Source organism: Takifugu flavidus, chromosome 4 (genome assembly GCF_003711565.1).
Source record: "Takifugu flavidus isolate HTHZ2018 chromosome 4, ASM371156v2, whole genome shotgun sequence".
NCBI classification, from domain to species: Eukaryota; Metazoa; Chordata; class Actinopteri; order Tetraodontiformes; family Tetraodontidae; genus Takifugu; species Takifugu flavidus.
The window spans coordinates 15853105-15873564 of record NC_079523.1 but is presented as its reverse complement, the minus strand read 5'-3'; the positions used below and the strand labels follow the sequence as shown (position 1 = coordinate 15873564).

General features: G+C 42.2%; 1 protein-coding gene across 1 annotated transcript; it reads right to left on the bottom strand.

The window, feature by feature from the left end:
• Positions 1–13161: 13161 nt before the first annotated feature.
• elf3 (E74-like factor 3 (ets domain transcription factor, epithelial-specific)) lies at positions 13162–16428 on the bottom strand. The gene is made up of 8 exons (XM_057028869.1): positions 16071–16428; positions 15285–15518; positions 14950–15060; positions 14707–14853; positions 14547–14630; positions 14353–14472; positions 14081–14276; positions 13162–13938 (listed from the first exon to the last, which is right to left on the bottom strand). The coding sequence occupies exons 1-8, from the start codon at positions 16210–16212 to the stop codon at positions 13833–13835; spliced, it is 1140 nt and encodes a 379-aa protein (XP_056884849.1). The 5' UTR covers positions 16213–16428; the 3' UTR covers positions 13162–13832.
• Positions 16429–20460: the final 4032 nt, after the last annotated feature.

Here is a 20460-nt window from a genome sequence, read left to right as displayed (position 1 = left end):
AGTTAAGTTCTGTGTTCCACATTAACTGGTGGCTTTTGGACAAACAGAAAATAATCCTGAGATAAGTCCCTACATGAAACTCAGCACTTTTGGCCTGGGGGCTGCTGCGAGGAGTGTTGATGACTGGTTCAACACAGAGGTCGTTCAACGGATCCAACTGAAATACCATCATATAAATAGATCTTGTCAAAGGCACTGAAGGCGAGGGCAAAAGGAAGATCCAGGAACCATTTATAACCTGGGACAGATATCGTTGTAGCTTCCTATAGCCAGTATAGTTAAAAGCCCAGTCAGTCAGTCTGTCCAAGGTCGAATTCCTACCCAACGCTTTGTATCTAATAGTTGATCTGGCTTGCTGTGGTACCTTTAGGCCTTAATGCTTCAAGCTGGAAATGGTTCAGTCACACTAAAACTCCCAAAAATGACTTGATGTCTGCTGAGTTTGTTGTTCTCAAACTTCCCAACGAGAGGACCAAAATGCTGCTGTGAGGCATCCATTCTGATATATATATATATATTATATATATATATATATATATATATAATATATATATATATATATATATATATATACACCATTCTGATATATATATATATATATCAGAATATATACCATTCTGATATATATATATATATATATATATATATATATATATATACCATTCTGATATATATATATATATATCAGAATATATACCATTCTGATATATATATATATATCAGAATATATATATATATATCAGAATGGATGCCTCACAGCAGCATTTTGGTCCTCTCGTTGGGAAGTTTGAGAACAACAAACTCAGCAGACATCAAGTCATTTTTGGGAGTTTTAGTGTGACTGAACCATTTCCAGCTCGAAGCATTAAGGCCTAAAGGTGCCACAGCAAGCCAGATCAACTATTAGATACAAAGCGTTGGGTAGGAATTCGACCTTGGACATATATATATCTGGGCGGTGCCTCCTTCCTTCAGACTCGGGTTGTCTACCAGAGGCCTGGGAGTCTGAAGGTTCTGCGCAGGATCTTAGCTGTTCATAGGACTGCGCTCTTCTGGACACAGATCTCTGATGTGGTTCCTGGTACCTGTTGGAGCCATCTACTCAGGTTAGGTGTTATTGCCCCTAGTGTCATGCCCCACATTCTCTCTATCTCCTCCTTCAGCCCTTGGTACTTCTCCAGCTTCTCGTGTTCCTTCTTCCTGAGGTTGCTATCACTTGGGATTGCTACATCTATCACCACCACTGTCTTCTGGTGTTTATCCACTACCACTATGTAAGGCTGGTTGGCTACCACCATCTTGTCAGTCTGGATCTGGAAGTCCCACAGGATCTTGGCCTGCTTGTTCTCCAGCACTTTCGGGGGTGTCTCCCACCTGGACCCTGGGACCTCCAGTCCATACTCAGTGCAGATGTTCCTGTACACTATGCCAGCCACCTGGTTATGCCGCTCCATGTATGCCTTGCCTGCTAGCATCTTGCACCCTGCTGTGATGTGCTGGACTGTCTCAGGGGCATCTCCACACAGTCTCCACCTGGGGTCTTGTCTGGGATGGTAGACCCTGGCCTCTATTGCTCTGGTGCTCAGGGCCTGTTCTTGTGCAGCCATGAGTAGAGCTTTCAGTCCGGCCTTTGTCAGCCACTGGTATGTTTTCTTGATATCAGCCACTTCCTCAATTTGTCGGTGTTACATTCCATGCATGGGCTTGTCCTTCCATGATAGCCCCTCAGGTTCCTCCTCCTTGGTGGGCTTTTGTTGCCTGAGGCATTAACTCAGCAGTGGGTCAGTGGGGGCCATCTTCTTGCTGTACTCTCGGAGGCTTGTTGTTTCCTCCTGGACAGTACATAGTTCGGACACTTACTAGTCCTCGGCCCCCTTCCTTTCACTTTGTGTATAGCCTCGGGACACTGGACTTAGGGTGAAACCTTCCATGCATGGTGAGGAGCTTCCTTGTCTTGATGTCAGTGGCTTGTATCTCTTCCAGTGGCCAGGGTATTCTGCCAGCAGGCTATCTGATTACTTGCAGGTCGTAGATGCTTATGGTCTGGATCTTATGCTTACCATTCAGCTGACTTTTCAGGACCTGTCTTAACCTCTGCAGGTATTTGGCTGTGGCTGACCTCCTAGCTGTCTCCTCATGGTTACCATTTGCCTGCGGGATCCCTAGGTACTTGTAGCTGTCCTGCACATTTGTGATGTTCCCTTCAGGTAGTTCATCCAGATCCGTTGCGATCACCTTTACCATTCTAGATATCATCCGCCCACATTTATCTAGTCCGAATGACATCCCGATGTCTTTGCTGTAGAGGAGGTGGCTGACGGTTGTAGTCACTCTTGGTGATCAAATCAATCATTATTATCATTATCATTATTTATATAGCATCTTATACAATCAAAATTGTTTCAAGGCGCTTTCCAGAATCCCAGGACCTAACCCCCAACAAGCAACAGTGGCAAGGAAAAACTACGCTTTAACAGGAAGAAACCTTGAGCAGGACCAGGCTCATGTAGGGGGACCGTCCTGCTGATGGAGGGCTGGGTAGAGAGAGAGGAGACGGGGAAGGACAGGTAGAGGATAGAATGGAGAGAAGAGGAGAGGAGAGGAGAGGCACAGAGCACAGAAACACATACAAAAATACACTATTTATGCAAGTCGCCGGTCAAGTGGGTCAGCGGGGTCGGAGGACATCACACAGCTCCGAAGGCGGCGATACTGGTAAATTAATACAGAAGGGGGGGGGAGAAAGAAGCAGAAAAACTACACAAGAATCAGCATACCTAGTCTACTTGATGAGGAGAGGAGAGGAGAGGAGAGGAGAGGAGAGGAGAGGAAACCATGACACAGTGGGGTGACAGAGGCCTGTAAGGCGATCATGTTTCTGGACCCTGGCAGCCTTGGCCTATAGCAGCATAGCTAAGATGTTAACCTAATGATTAGACGACCCCCTAAGTATGATAATTTGTCTGTCTATGACAGTAACTGGAACTACAGAGTGAGTAACAATAAGCTTTTTCAAAGAGGTAGGTTTGATCTTAAAAGTAGAGATGGAGTCAGCCTCCCGTACCTGGACAGGGAGCAGGTTCCATAGCAGGGGGGCCTGGTAGCTAAATGCTCGGCCCCCCATTCTACTCCTAGAGACTCTGGGAACCACAAGTAGACCAGCATTCTGAGAGCGGTCCAGTCTATTGGGCTGGTAAGGTGTCACTAGCTCCTCCAGGTAGGATGGAGCTAGGCCTCTGAGGACCTTGTAGGTCGAAAGAAGGGTTTTAAAAATTATTCTAAATTTAACATGCAGCCAATGAAGAGACGCCAGTACAGGAGTTATGTGATCTCTTTTGTCAATACCTGTCAGAACTCTGGCTGCAGCATTTTGGATCAGCTGGAGGCTTCTTAAAGAGTTGTTTGGACGCCCTGATAATAAAGAATTACAATAGTCCAGCCTGGAAGTAACAAATGCATGGACTAACTTTTCAGCATCATGCCGCTTCAGTAGTTTCCTGATCTTTACGATGTTTCTCGGGTGAAAAAAGGCACTTCTAGAGGCGAATTTAATGTGTGAGTTGAAGGAGAGATTTTGATCAAAAGTTACTCAAAGATTCCTCACAGAGAGACTAGATGCTAATGAGATACCATCTAGAGTGATCATGTGATCTAATCTATCCCTGAGAGGTTCAGGACCAAACACCATGACCTCATTTTTTCCTGAGTTAAAGAGGAGGACATTTGAAGACATCCAGGACTTTATGTCTTTAAGACAAGTCTGAAGTTTCACTAACTTCTCTGTCTCCTCTGGTTTCATGGATAAATAAAGCTGGGTGTCATCAGCATAGCAATGAAAATTTATCCCATGCTGCCGAATAATGTTCCCTAAGGAAAGCATGTACAAGGTGAAAAGGATTGGTCCAAGTACAGAACCTTGTGGAACTCCATGGCTAACCCTACTGTATGAAGAGGGTACACCATGGACATAAGCAAACTGGTATCTATCAGATAAATATGATCTAAACCAGTCTAGTGCTGTCCCTTTAATCCCAATCACATGTTCCAGTCCATGTAACAGGATGCTGTGATCAACTGTATCAAAAGCAGCACTGAGGTCCAGCAGAACCAGCATAGAGACCAGTCCATGATCTGAAGCTATAAGATCATTAGTAACTTTAAGAAGTGCTGTTTATGTACTGTAATGAGCTCTAAAGTCTGACTGAAACATCTCAAACAGGCTGTTTCTCTGCAAGTGCTCCAGTAACTGAGTCACCACCACCTTCTCAAGAATTTTAGAGATAAAAGGAACGTTGGATATCGGCCTGTAATTTGCTAACACATCAGGATCCAGTGATGGTTTTTTAAGCAACAGCTTAATCACTGCCACCTTGTAGGACCAGGGTGCATAACCGGTCACTAAAGAACAATTGATCTGGTCCAGGATAGAGCTGCCTATCAATGGTAAAACATCCTTCCACAGGTGTGTTGAGATGGGATCTAAAAGACACGTGGTGGACTTGGATTTCTGAATTAACCCTAACCCTAATGGAAAAAGGGATATGTGGATATAAAACACTGTGACTCTTGGTTAATTTGGCCACAGTGTTGAAAGGAAACCTGGGTTTGTTCTTATTTTCCTCACTTAAAGAAGAGAAATAAGCTGTTCTAGCCTTACGGAGGGCCTTCTTGTAAACTAATAGACAGTCTTTCCCGGCTACATGATAGCTGTCTATTTTACAAGAATGCCACTTCCTTTCGAGTCTGAACGCTTTCTGCGTGTGAATTATACCAGGGGGGCACACCTCTGATTTACTATTTTCTTTTTCAGGGGGCAACAGAAACAAGTGTGATTCTCAGTGAGGTTGCTGCACCTAGCGGCTCCACAGCAGCTAGCTTCTCCTGGCTACCTGACGCAGCTCCAGCTAACTCCAAGCTGCGGAACTGCGTCTCAAGTCTCGCCTCCATAGCCGTAAATAAACTACACTTTCTGCACCTAGTCTCTTCACTCAAGGAGGCAGAGGAGTAACTAAACATTTTACAGAACAGACAAAGACACCAGGTGAAACAGATGGTGAGGCCATGCTAACGATGATAATCGGCAGAGCTATTTGTTTAATATGGGTGATTTCTCACTGTTATCAGGTGACTAGAATGTCCCAAGTGTTCAATTTTAAGTAAAGTGAATACAACACACCAAGTGTTCAATTTTAAGTAAAGTGAATACAACACACCAAGTGTTCAATTTTAAGTAAAGTGAATACAACACACCAAGTGTTCAATTTTAAGTAAAGTGAATATAACACACCATGCACAGTGCAACCAACGAATGATTGAGAAGACAGGAAGTGACGCAATACCTTACCGCAGTGATGATCTGGCTAAGGGGATTAAGGCCTATGCAGACCAGCAGGGGGGACAGGGCATCTCCTTGATATATGCCACATCTGATGCTCACCCGCACAATTGGCTTTGAGTTGGCCTCCAGAGTCGTGTTCCACAGCTTCATGGAGTTCTGGATGAACTCTCTTAGTGTCCTGTTGATGTTATACAGCTTCAGGCACTCCGGTATCCATGTGTGCGACATTGAGTCATAGGCTTTCTTGTAATCAATCCAGGCAGTTCACAGGTTGGTGTGTCGCGTCCTACAGTCCTGGGTGATTGCCCTGTCGACCAGTAGCTGGTGTTTGGCACCTCTGGTGTTGTTCCCTATGCCTTTCTGTGCTCTGCTCATGTATTGATCCATGTGCCTGCTGATCATAGCCGCTATGATGACTGATAGGAGCTTCCATGTGGTGCTGAGGCAGGTTATGGGCCAGTAGTTGGCGGTATTGTGGCCTTCTGGGGGTCCTTCATTATGAGGACTGTCCGGCCTTGGGTTAGCCACTCTGGGTGGTCCCCTGATGTTAGCAGCTGGTTCATCTGTGCTGCTAGGCGTTCATGGAGTGCAGTCAGCTTCTTAAGCCAGTAGGCGTGGATCTTATCGGGCCCTAGTGCTGTCCAGCTCTTAATTTTGGACACTCTTGTTTGGATGTCTGCTAAGGTGATGACTACTGGGTCTTGTTCTGGGAGTTGGCTGTGCTCAACTTGTAGGTCTTGCAGCCATTGGGCAGTAGTGTTGTGCATTGCCTCTTTCTCCCAGATACTTTTCCAGTATTGTTCCGTCTCAGCCCTAAGATTCACGCCTCTACTCAGCTCTGTTAGGAGGCTGTTTCTCTCCATGTTGCCATGATTTTTGCCTCTAGCCTTCTCCTCCATGGGGCCATTTGCTCCTGGCTATTCATGCAAGCATCTGTAGGATAACTGTTGCCGCTGCATACATCAGCTGATTGGTCTCTTCCGTCCGTCATTGGGGCTGTGTACCCAATCTCGATATGATTGGGGGGTGATGATGAAATCACCCCCACACTGACCTGGCATCATGGCTCCCCCTTGCCATTGCATATTTGTACCGTGGGTGAGGCACACCGCCGTGCCTTGTCAATCTCTAGCTGTGATAGCAGCTTCCTATTGTGGATATTCGAACACTGAGCTAAGAGCTGCTTCTTAGTCAGTGAGGATGTGGGGTTTCAAAGTACCCATTTCTCCCACATCCTCTGCATGTACCGTCTCTCGCTGGGGTTACTCCCGTAGTAACACTCCATCAGTACCATGTTCTCTGCCCTGCTCCATGAACGCCTTGTTCCAGTAGCCAATTTGACATCAGGGAGCCCTGGTTCCCATGGACAGTAGTTCAGTAATATATATATATATATATATATATATATATATATATATATATATATATATATATATATAATATATATATATATATATATATATATATATATATACACACACACACACACACACACACACTTAATTTATATATATATAAATTAAGTATAGTATCTATACTGTTGACAAGCCAATTATGAATGATGGTGTACTGCCCATGCCTTAATTGTCTTTAAGATTTCATACAAATCTATGTTCTTTTATTGTGTACATGACACCTAAAAACAAACAACTGCATTAGTCTGAAATAATTGAACATGTTGGCTCAACTAGATGTTAAAGAAGTAAAAGTTTCAAGCTTCAGACTAACACACCCAGACCTGTCAGACAGGATCTGTCCCAGATATTCTGCACATGTATGCAGTATTTGGGACAAATCCTGACCCAGATGTCCACTAGCATGTAGAAAGGTAAACTGGAGGACAGGTAGGACGACTGGAGCCAATCATTGGGCTCACACCATTCCCACCAAGGGGCCATTTATAGTCTGCATTTGGGAGGAATACGGGAGGAAAAGACACAGGGCATCAGGAGAACAGCCACTCCTAGGTTACCATGGCAACCACTAAATGAAATCATGGCATTTTAATGAAATTCACTTTTGACTCTTCTGCTTCCTTCATTATTTGTTATTTTTTGTTTTTCTGACATGGACGTCACAATGTCACAGATTATTGTTAACAATATCTTTAACTTTGTGTCACTGAATTGATTCCTTAAAAGGTTAACCTTTCCATCCAGCCAAGAACCTCAAAATGGGCCCTTCTTTCCCCTGAGACTGACAGTATGCTGCAAATGTAGAGCACATCTCTCGCACCCATAAGTCCCAAACAAACAGTTGGAGCTTGAGTGTTGTGTTTTGATCGTCCAACAGCTAAAAGGAAAGTGTTTAATCAGTAACAGGTGAAGGATCTAGTAATGACTGTGTGTTTATCCAGTGACAATGCAATGAGATCATTGCGGCCGCCTCGACACCCACCTCATTTTTTTCCTGGCACAGATCATGAGGCTTCCAGTAAGCTACGTGCTACCAACACATTCTGGCCTGGGTCCAACCCTACCTGTTCAACAGGTATTTTGACCCAGTCGAACGAGGAGGGAAGAATCACACTGTGTGTGTGTGTGTGTGTGTGTTGGTGAGTGAGTGTGTGATTAATGAACTCTAATGATTACTAACCTATTAACTTGAAAGCAGGAAAAAAATATTTTTACAAATTATTTGTAATGGTCCACAACGTTACATTAATATAATAATATTGTATGAATATATTTCCATGTTGGAGCTTTAACAGCAACATTTCAACACCTTTTCCCAGCACATGTTTCTTTTGAAACCTTATTGTTCCGTTATCTACAACATGTTTTATATCTTTTAGCAACAAATTAATTGACCCAGTAAAGATCACAAGCTGCTCAATTCGAACTAGTCTAAGATATGGCCACCTACCACCAATCACAGCCCATTATGATTGTTATATAATGAATGCTATTCTGTATGTATGTAGATGTGGCAAACCTGATGTGGCCTATTTGGAGCTCAGTCCTGGCCTAATCTTCAAGTGCACAAGCTAACTAAAGAAATGATAGAAAGTAGTGTTATTATTGAGGTCATTCTCAGGTGCCGAGGGCCCACACGTGGCTGGTGTTTGCGACAATATTTTATCGAGGCTGTTATTCATTGACCGTAAACTCCTGGCACCGTGGCACGCTATTTACCAGCATATCAGCAGTTTGGTATCAGTCATTTTGATTTTGTTAATATGATACCAGAGAATTGTTGACTCTTATGTGTACCTTTCTAAGCTACATAGAGTCAGTTTCTTCATGTTTGTGATTTGAACAAAATGAGGCCTGGTTAAATTATAAAATTTTAGACTTTCATCGAGATCATAGATGTGCAGAGATGTGCAATTCCTTGAAGATGCCACATGCGTTGCCACAAGACATACAGGTAATTGAATTCCACAGTTCCAAGTAGATCCTGCTGTGCTTTGACAGTTGTGATGCATTCTTGGTGACAAAACACGCACTCTGGTGAATTTTTGTCATGTCATCTTTAACAGGCCAGACCTGTTGTCGACCAGACAAAGAAGCAGAAACCAAGTCAACCGTTTTAGAAGCAGGAGTGCCAACCAGAAAGTTATTTTTACAGTTAAACACCAGACATTCAACACACAGATGCTACGCACTTCAGCCGAGCACTAACCTCTACATAGTATGCAGCTATACATGTCCATCTATGTGTAGGGATCTCTAAAGTGGGGAGCATTTTAAAACACATATGATTTTAAGTGTTTCTCTCTTTTATTTATATCCCCCGTATATAAAACTATGGAGCAGACACTAATCAAATGGTAATTTTAATGATTTGTTTATTGACATCCCCCATCTTTAACCTGCTTCCTTTTTTTATATACTCAGTTATCAATTGCTATTTGAAACAGATTTTCGTTTGTACTTTGTTTTAGCTCCATGTCGAGATCAGTCCATAAAGTCACCCCACAGCTGCAGCGTTTTTTCATTATTGTTCAGACGTTTGGATTTAGAAAATTTATGTTCCCCATTAGATGAAAACAACCCTCGCCTTTCTAAAAACATTCACACATGTTTTAGCAGTAGATTATTTAATGCTTTGTCCATTATTAGTGCTGTTTTGAGTTCTCTGTACATAAAATCCATACAATTCAACTTGCCTGACTTTATAGCATGTATGTATAGTATGTTTGTGTCATCTCTGTATCCGGCCTTGCTTAAAGCCTGACTCTTGGCTTCACCCATCTGAACCAGAAGGCAAAAAAGCCACTTTTGTTTGTAGTTGTATATTGGCCCCCTGCTGGGCCACATTCAGAGTTCCTGTCTGAGTTCTCTGACTTCTTATTTGACTTGGTCCTTAGAACAGACAGAGTCATTATTATTGGAGACTTTAATATATATGTAGACGTTATTAATAACAGCTCTAGAAATGGCTTCATTTCATTACTTGAGTTGGTTGGTTTCCTTCAACAGATAAACCAACCAACTCAGAGCTTCAACCACACTTTAGATCTAGTTCTGACTTACGGTGTTGAGGTAGAACGTGTCAGTGTTCCCTCAGAATCCACTCCTGTCAGATCATTCTATGATCACTTTGATCACATTTATGATTAAGGATTTTACTATGCTCAGAACAAAGTCTTACTATAGCAGATGTCTTTAAGATAATGCTGTAGCTAAGCGATCCCTGTTCTAATCCCAGGACCACTATGTGCTTCTCCAGGGATCAATCATTTTTAATCATAATTTTAGCTCTGCAGAGGCTGACTCTATTGCAGAAGATGCAGCAACCTCACTGCCAAATTAAACAAGAATCACAGTGTTTTAGATCCACGTATCCCTTCTTCCATTAGTGTTGAAGACTTCATGAGCTTCTTCAGTGATAAAGTTCTAGCTATCAGAGAAAAAGCTAACCAGGCCATCCCAACAAGTGGACCATCACCAGATGTGCTGACCGTGGGAACATACAGGGTCTCCAATGAGCCCTTAAACTCCTTCACCCCTATAGATTTTTATGAGGCGTCTTCGCTCATTCAGAAATCCAAGTCCACCACGTGTCTTTTAGATCCCATCCCAACACACCTGTTGAAGGATGTTTTACCAATGATAGGCAGTTCTATCCTGGACCAGATCAATTGTTCTTTAGTGACAGGTTATGTACCCCGGCCCTACAAGGTGGCAATGATTAAGCTGTTGCTTAAAAACCATCACTGGATCCTGATGTGTTAGCAAATTACAGGCCGATATCCAACGTTCCTTTTATCTCTAAAATTCTTGAGAAGGTGGTGGTGACTCAGTTACTGGAGCACCTGCAGAGGAACAGCCTGTTTGAGATGTTTCAGTCAGGCTTTAGAGCTCACCACAGCACAGAAACAGCACTTCAGATCATGGACTGGTCTCTATGCTGGTTCTGCTGGACCTCAGTGCTGCTTTTGATACAGTTGATCACAGCATCCTGTTACATAGACTGGAACAGGTGATTGGGATTAAAGGGACAGCACTAGACTGGTTTAGATCGTATTTATCTGATAGATACCAGTTTGCTCATGTCCATGGTGTTCCCTCCTCATACAGTAGGGTTAGCCATGGAGTTCCACAAGGTTCTGTACTTGGACCAATCCTTTTCACCTTATACATGCTTCCCTTAGGAAACATTATTCGGCAGCATGGAATACATTTTCATTGTTATGCTGATGACACTCAGCTTTATTCAGAATCAGAAGAAGGTTTATTGCCATTGTTCATGTAATACACAGTATTACACAAACTAGGAATTTGTCATGGTGTGTCGCTGCGACATTCAACATAACACTAGACATCAACACCACACTAGAATAAGATAAATAAAATAAAATAAGACTTATATACAGTATATACATAAATAGTGAGTGGTAAGAAATAGTGCAGGTCCATGAGGAGTAATGTATTGTTTATGAGTCTGGCTGGCTGCTGTACATGGTGCTTAAGTGATAAGCATGTATGAAACCAGAGGAGACAGAGAAGTTAGTGAAGCTCCAGACCTGTCTTAAAGACATAAAGTCCTGGATGTCTTCAGATTTCCTCCTCCTTAACTCAGGAAAAACTGAGGTCATGGTGTTTGGTCCTGAACCTCTCAGGGAGAGATTAGATCACATGCTCACTCTAGATGGTATCTCATTAGCATCTAGTCTCTCTGTGAGGAATCTTTGAGTAACTTTTGACCAAAATCTCTCCTTCAACTCACACATTAAATTAGTCTCTAGAAGTGCCTTTTTTCACCTGAGAAACATCACAAAGATCAGGAAACTACTGACGCGGCATGATGCTGAAAAGTTAGTCCATGCATTTGTTACTTCCAGGACGGGGCTGGCTGGACTATTGTAATTCTTTATGATCAGGGTGTCCAAACATCTTTTTAAGAAGCCTCCAGGTGATCCAAAATGCCACAGCTAGAGTTCTGACAGGTATTGACAAAAGAGATCACATTACTCCTGTACTGGCATCTCTTCATTGGCTGCATGTTAAATTTAGAATAATTTTTAAAACCCTTCTTTTGACCTACAAGGTCCTCAGAGGCCTAGCTCCATCCTACCTGGAGGAGCTAGTGACACCTTACCAGCCCAATAGACCGCTCCGCTCTCAGAATGCTGTTTATTTTTGCTGTGATTATGAAAAGAATCTGCTGCAAATTCTGCAGCAGAACTGCTCAGTCAGCTCAGAGACGCTGATCCGTCCGTTCAGAATCCATATTGCAAATGTGTAAGCATGTTATGTTTTTCCATGAAAGCATCCATTCTGGCTGTAAAAGGATTTTCAAGTATCTTGGAGACTTGTGGGAGTAAAGAAACAGCCCTATATGAAATGGTGTCATGAAAATGCAGAGTAGACTAGAACTCCCAAGTGTTATGTTGTTTTTTATTAAGGGATTGTCCTTAGAATTAACCCATTTTTGTTTTTTGTTTTTCAATTAAAAACTTCTTTTTTTTTTCAAAAGGCTGAAGAATCCCACAGCTCCCTGGGATGCTAAAAAAGATTCCTGCATTTTTCTCGCTGTGGAGAAGAATGTTTTGACATTTAAAGTTCAGCCAAAATATTGTTCACTAGAGCGAGAGAGAGAGAGAACTACACTTTAAACTACACTTTGGCACTTTAAACTACACTTTGACACTTTAAATTCAGTTGTTAGCTTTTGCTAACCTTTTGCTAAAGGTTTTCCCGCCATCATGAAATTGCGTCATACTGCCTTCGACAGGTTTTGTTGAGCGTTTCCGCGAGACCGCCATGAGGATCAGTAGGAGAATGTGGCTTTCATTTTCTTTGTGCTTCTTTCAAGTGAAGACAAGCAGGTCAAAAGCTGTTCTGTCAACATTCCTCTGATATTTCTGAACAGGCAGATCCATCATGTCCTATTTTTGTTGATAAAAGCTGTGGCTAGTAAATGTCGTGCAATCAAGGTTTGGATACAAGGAGTCGTGGCACTATTAGATTGGCGCTGTTTGAAGCAGCAAGATATGAATCAGAAAAAGATCCTATAACGCAGGCAAGTTTTGTAACACTTTCCCCATTTTCCAGCAAATTACCACTTTCAAGCAAAGGGCAGATGTATCACAGAAGTCCCCCAGTCCAGAAAGAAAGGCCCCCAGAACTTCCTTGCATGCCTCCTTCATATAACCACTTCTCCCTGCTAATGAGGTTAGTTAGGTTTGTTCTTTTAACCAGTGTGTGTGGGGGGGGGCTTCTGCTTCCCAACTGTCAGTCAGCCCATCAAAGGATAGACGCATTCCACGTGCTTGCTAACAGCTGCCTCCTGTATATCTGAATACCAGTAAATGCTTTTTAACAAGTCATCAATAAGCAGGCTGTAAAGATGAAACTCAATTCAACCAGCAAACGTCTTGATGTGAAATCTGTATTTATACAAAAACCAATAGAAATAACAGGAGATTGATTTGAACACAATCACACCAGTAACGTGCAACTAATTTCTGCTTTTTTTACATGACAGCTTAATATTTACAGGCACAATGTTGACACATACATTGTATAAATACACTTTATAATAAGTGATACCAGTAGACACGTAGTGCATTATTACTGCATTAGACCGAGGCGTCTCCAACAATTACCTCTCTCCATTCTTTATCATCCTTTAACAGTTCATTTAACAACTCTACAAAATTTTACCATGTAAGCATAACAAAAACACAATCCTATATTTCAGTGCATTTTTTCTGTATGTCTACGGAAAGATGAGTATGTGAGTGTTCTTAGGAACCCAAGCTAATAAGAACCAGAGTGAATGTCAGTAGCTTTTTGGAAACACTTCCAAAATTCCTCTTTTAGTGAATGTACAAAGTTAAACAGGGAATAAAATATTATTGGTTCATAAAACCTACTAGAGCCAAAAACACTGGCTTACATTTTCTGCAACACCTTCCTTCAAAAAGGAAGTTAGACTCATTATTCCACCCATCTGGTGGGAGGGGAGGGTAGGCTCCGCCTGGTGCTGAATGAAATCACCAATAATGATTTTAGGGTTCTGCTCCCACTGGGCATCCCATAGCTCACATGCCAATCTCCTCGATCTTCCAGCCACTTGAGTTTTTCCCAAATTTGTAAACGAGCCTGCGGCCGTCGACACGCTCCAGGATCTCCCTCTTGTAGTAATACCTGAATTGGGAAGAAATGCCTTTGTGAATACGACTTTTATTGATTTTAAAATTTTTCTACAGGTCTTTAATGTAACACGGTTATTATTCAGGGACTGTTTGTGCAGATAATAAATTTTTGGTCGGACACATCATATAATCACCTCATAGCACGGCTGAGTTTTTCATATGTCATAGTGCTGTTCTTTTTCTTCTGGCCCCACATCTGGGCCACGGCCTCGGACTTGAGGAACTTGAAGACCCCTTCGTGGCGGTCCTCCCACTTCATGAGACCTTGGTTCTTCTCAGGGTTGATCAAGATATCTCTGATGAACTCCCATAGGTGAGTGCCACGAGGTGCTGCCAGCACACGCAGAGCATGGTCAGCTAAATGTACAGAAATCCTCTGTAAAAACATTTTTGAATATGATCTCACCATGTTTACTTTTCTTGGACCCAGCATAGACGGTGCTGCTGTGCTCGCCACTTAGCTTAGGGGGACGACCCCGGGGACGCTTCAGTCGAGACTCCGCTTTCTCGGTCTTGATGAAGGACTCTGGCAAGACCACAGTTAACTGTCAGGTGTTAAGTCTCCTCAAGAAATTGAGGATGCATGTCCTGCCTACCCACTTGAAATCAGGGGGTAGCAAAACTCTGGGTCTGATTCGCCACTGACGGAATCAGGAGAGCCAGGACTTTGGAAAAATGCTCCACCTGTGCACAGGACACCCAGAAACATGGTGAGGGAGGCTGAGGAGCCCAAATGAAAACATTTGGTAGGAATACTGACTGTTGGACGAGGAGCTGAAATCGCTGTCAGACTGAACATCAGACAGGTATTCAAGATCTTCCTGAGCCATCACGGATCCCAGTGCAAAACCACCCAGATCATTTTCATTCCCGCACAAGGGGTCTCGCACTCCAGGTTCCCCTTCATCTGTTAGCGGTGAAACAGAATGTATCGGTTTGATTTGCTCCTGTTTTAGACATTTGTGTGTTCTGTGTTTAACGTTAGCATGTGGTAAATACTTACCAGGACGAATTATAATCGTGCTCAATAGTGGAAAATTGTCGAGCAAGTTGTCCAAGATCTGGCATGTCTCATTCAGTTCTGACCCCGGGAAACTCTGCAGATCTGCTAAGGCTGAGATGAGAAAAGTGAGGTTGACTCACATTATTGACCTGAGAGTTAAAAAAATGATTGATTTGTGCTGAACAGAAGGTTAGGCCATTAACATTGTCAGATTGCTTTTTTCCCCATTGTATTGTATTGTGAACAGTACTGTTGTGCTTTTATATAATGGCAATAAAAATCCTGATTCATTTTTTTCACCAAAAAAAAAGTCATAAAATTTGGTGATCGTTTACCATAATTGGTCTTGTGTTCCTGCAGACTGTGGTAGAGGTGGGGCCCAAGTTGTGAGCCAAACGCCTCGATCATCTGGTCCTGGGTCATCTGGCAGAGAGAGTAACCATCCATGGAGCAGAGTGCCAGGCTCAGGCTGTGTGCATCGAACTTGTTGCTCTCCACATGGTCACTGATCCATTCCAGAACGTTGTCCACCGTCCAGTATTGTGGCTCAATTTGTCTGTAAGACTGACCTGTGGAGATGGCACGACACAGACCATCATACATGTTAATTAATTTCCTCGTGGTGACCCCAGAGACAGTTTGCAACACTTTTCGTCCAAGGTGATGTAGCCACCTACATCATTACACCATCTTGTTTCTAAGGTAAGACCAAAAAAAGACGGTGCAGGTTTCGGCATGATTAAATATTATCTTCCTGGTTAATGATCAATCCATCCAGTGACTGAATGAGGCCAAAAACAAAGTTCAGAGCACTTGCTAATTGTTGCTTTGGCTGGAGTCTCCAAAGAGACAATGTTTACTGTGAGATTAGACCTGATTTGAAATGGCACACAAAAAAGGGCGTGATCAGAATGGTGAACAAGTGTCTGGTGTCTTAGAAACGCACCGACTGCATACTGAACCCTGACCCCTTCACCCAAACAGTTGTGTGAAGTGAAACAAAATGACCTCACTCAAATGTCAAATGCAAATAAAATGCATATGCTTGGCCTGATTGTGATGCATCTGTCAGAATACACACACATATACACAGACTGAACCAAAAGTTTAAAAAAGCTCACCACTCAGATTGGAGATATAGGCTGTGTTGTTGGTGTTCATGGTGTTGATGCTGGCTGGCTGCTGTGGAACATCAGAGACCGTCGACTGATACATGGCAAAGTTGGCTCCAGTTAAAACGCTGCTGAGGGACAGTGACGACATGATGGAAACCAAGGATGATACCAAATGCAGCCTTACCACTAGTCACCTAAAATAAACTCAATCCGAAGGACTAATCTAGAGCCCAACAGCTCAATTCACCTGAACGGATCAAAAAACAATGACCAAAAATAAGTATATGTTTATATATATCATCCGAGAAACCTATGACGGTCCAGGCGGGTGGCAGCGTTTTGTTTTACTTTCACTCTGGGCTAAAGATGCACCTGCTGCTTTATAGCTGCAGGCGGTTGAGGGACGGACTCAGGTGAGTTCAGGGGAATTCCACATTGAAGCAGCCACACCTCCAGACTTCCAGCCCTCTCTCTTCTTCCTAAGAACTTGAGCAACAAAACAAACCTGCCCTGCTATTCTTTTCTTTTTTAGGTGAAGCTGCATCATTTCACTTTCATGATTACTGACGACACAAATACACACACATATCATCAGTTTTCTATTTTTGTAGGTTCTTTTACAGAAACAATACTTTATCAAACTCTTTCCCCTTCTATCAATTATCCTAACTAACTCCCTGACGTCTACCTAATTTACCTGCATCCTTAAAGCCAGATCCTAACCCTCAACAGTCTTTTGAATTTCAGAACAGCTTTATTAATGATCACAGATAAGGTGATTCACCTTGACAACAGGTGAACACAAGCCTGGTTCCTTCTACTAGTCTAGTCTAATTGGAAATATTAATGACTGCAAATGCAGAAATTCAGCATAATAATAATAATAGTAATAATAATAATAATAAATTAATACAAAAAACTAGTGTGTGGCAGCAGCAAAAGTGTGTGTGTAGTAGAAAATTACTGATCGAATCAATGTGTGAGTAATAACTGGATAAAGACAGAATTGTCCTCTACTTGAAAAATATTGTGTTCAAAAAGGGACACATCTTTATGACACCGTTATGTTTGCTGCTACCAGGATGTGGATCACGTGACCAATAGAAAAATCTGCCCATGTTGCTGGGATGCACCTACCCAGTCAAGTGATGTGGGTAAAAAGAACACACATTCGCAAGTGCAGAAAAGAACCAGAAAAAGGAGAGATAACTGATACAAAGCCAACTGCTCATCTACACCCAACCCTCTGCATTAGTCAGGAGGAATCACTGAGTTTAAACAGACTGGCTCCTCCACAAACACACTCAGGTCTGCAACTGGCTACAGGGTGCAGCTCCGATTGCTCCTCCCACCCGTATGAGAGCTATGTCCTTTCATCCACCAGAAGCTGATGTGATTGATGTTCTCGCAGTAATAAAATAATACTGGCAGTGACACTGATATCTGAGTGGAGCATGTTGCTGATAAATATAAAATGAGAGTCTGGATTAGATAAAAAGAGGTCACCCTCAACTAATGTCAGGTTAGCAGATTCCTGTAATGGCTAATCTGCTTAACAATAGACTCCCTGATCGCTGGATCCTTATTTCTGAGAAGAGTGTAGTTCAGGAATTAATGAGCCACTTCAGCTCAGTTAGTGTCTCCCTAAAATTCCCAGTTGTGCTGCTTTTACCTTCAGGTGAATGGCTAATGTGCTTTGTTTCACACAAAATTCCCCAGATGTCTGTGTTGTTAATAATTTTAGGTTCAATTTAATTTGACTGTAGGATAAGGATTCATTTAATGTGCAGGTAATAGCTGCTTTGATTGGTCTTTATTCTTATCATTTCAGGCCCTCACAATTCCTAAACATAGCAAGTGATTGCTCCAATATGTGGAGGGGCAGTCCAGTTATAACTTCAGGGGTTGCCCATCCCAGCTACAGTGCAGGCACTCACAGACACAGACAGGGTGAATTATTAATTAGTAGAAGTTAACTAGTGGTCTTCTGCACCAAATAGACCTCAAACGTCAGACCTCCATGTGATGGAAATTTGCTTTCTTGAGGAAGAACAACATACTGGAATAAGCCCATAGCCACCACCTGCATGCAATCAGTAAATTGACTCCCCCCAGTCCAGCTACAAGCTGTGGATCATGCAAATGCAGGAATGCTGCATGGCTGTTTAGATCAATAACTTTGTATTCCACCTTAGTTTTAACATATGATTCATTCCTAAAATCAGTATGTACATAGTCTTACAGTTGTGGTCTCACGTGTATACAAAAGATCTTTAACTGACTAGTTGTCAAAGTGTAGGTAGTAAAATACGTCATGGGAAGTGAAACGTGTGAGAAGGTGGGGATGATGTAATCCTATGTTACTTGTGTATCCTCTGCTAGCTTCGACTTTGGAAGCTTTCCGCCATTAATGAGTGACAGAGCGGGACACGTCCCCCCCCTCCCAGATTTCACAATGGTGTGCACGCCCTGTTTCCACAGCGTGCTGACGGAGGAATGCGGCTCTGCAGCTCTGTTTTCTAACACAGCAGCAGCAGCTTTCATGACCCCAGGACAAACAGGCAAATGAATTCATCATTTAGGGGGTCGTCCTGTCATTGACTCCGCCCTTTTTAGCCATCTACATGTTGCCCAACAGCGGGACTTTCCGCAGATTTTACGTAGGAGGATCAACAGGTTCTCTTACAAAGCTCAGTAAAGCTCCGCCTTCTGATCTGACTCCAAAAGGATTTAAAACAGTAAAGCAGCATCTGAGTCAAAACTGACGAGTCTTAAAATCAGATCTGGAAAGACTTTGTGTCGAGTCGTATCTCGGCAGGAAAACATGAGAGTAAAAATATTACTCAATATGGTAAATAGACGGAGAAAACATATATTTTTTTTAAAAAACAAACAAAAAAACTCAAGGTCTTCCTCAAAATGGCTACATTAAAATTTAAAACAAAAAACCCCAAATAATATATATCTACACACACACACACACACACACACACACACACACACACATACACACACACACACACACACAAAGTGAAAAAGCTGAATGAACCTGATTTTTCTGCGCTTGGTGAGCCATGTGCGGACTTCTCGCGCCCCCTCCTGACTACACGTGTAACTACTTATTTTATCCAGTCCAGCCATAGTCATAACTCTTCAATTTTTTGTTTGCTATCAGCTCCGAATAAGTTTTTTTTACACTTTTTTACACTTACAGTTAAAAAAAAAATCACACAATTGAACACTTTACTGAGAGTGAAATGCAAAAGTAAAATGTTTCTTTTAAATGGCTAACAATGCAACCATTGTTAGTGGTAAGGGGTTCTCTCAGTTTATCCTGGCTGTCAATGCTTCCACAATCCTTAAGAAAACCTTGAGTTTAGATGAATAGTGTGAGCAAGAACAGGCTTTTCACTGACAGGCTACTGTGTGCTAACCTTCACAGTTCCAACATCCCTCAGGCCATGGATCTGAAGCATTACTATAGAATATGCTTCATTGTAATGATACAAACATGTATCATACAACTTTGATTGACATGACTTCTGTGATAATAAGAACAAAAACAAAAGTAAAATATCTGCAGAAAGTGACTTGGTTATTACTCTGTGAGTGGAGGAGAAATAACTGCAACTGCTCTGGGGAAGAAGCTATTTCTCATTCTGTTGTTTTTGAGTTTTACTAGCGTAACCATGTGCCAACAATGTGCTGTGGTGTCTGTAACACCCAATTACGGTCTTTCTTCTCAAAGTTCAGCTGGTGTTCCAGACAGTGGAACAATTACTCAGGATTGAGTCAATATTAATCCAAGAAAAGATTCCTGAGGGAGCTTAGCCTTCTTTAGCTAAGGTAAGTCTTTGTGGGACTTTCTTCACTAGCAACTTCTCAGAGTTGTGACACCAAGAAAAGTTCAGGCTTCTACCATTTTAACTTTCTAAAGTTTCTCTCTGTATGTGGAATGGGGGTGCCCCCTGACCTGAGAAGTGTACTCACGCTATGCTGTGGAGGATTGTCGCATTAGTTCCATCACAAATGTTGCCTTTTTATACCGATGTTGAGATCTTTGAATTTAGGTATTGCGTTTGTCTTTTCCTGAAAAGCTTTAGTATTTAATGCACAGATCACATATAATATAAATATATTTAATAATTACAATTATATGAGATTCGCCCTTACTCATCTATCTACAATAGAAGAGGACAATGTTTCTGTGCTCTGCTTACATTTGTCCAGAGGGGGGCAGTGTTGCTTCATGTCATCCAGCCATTCTGAGCGTTCATGTACCACTTGATGATGCTTAATGGATCATAGTCAGTGGATGGTCCGCAGTAATCACCTTCCATTGTGGAAAATAAAATCCCTAATATCTCTTTTTTCCCCCTCAGTGGCGGGAAAAGGT

Coding starts and splice junctions, on each gene's coding strand:
- elf3 (XM_057028869.1), bottom strand. CDS start 16,212: ATGTCGTCACTGTCCCTCAGCAGCGTTTTAACTGGAGCCAACTTTGCC. Junction 14,277..14,352: donor GTCCAAGAAAAGTAAACATG/GTGAGATCATAT, acceptor GTGTGCTGGCAG/CACCTCGTGGCACTCACCTA. Junction 13,939..14,080: donor AAACTCAGCCGTGCTATGAG/GTGATTATATGA, acceptor TTCCCAATTCAG/GTATTACTACAAGAGGGAGA.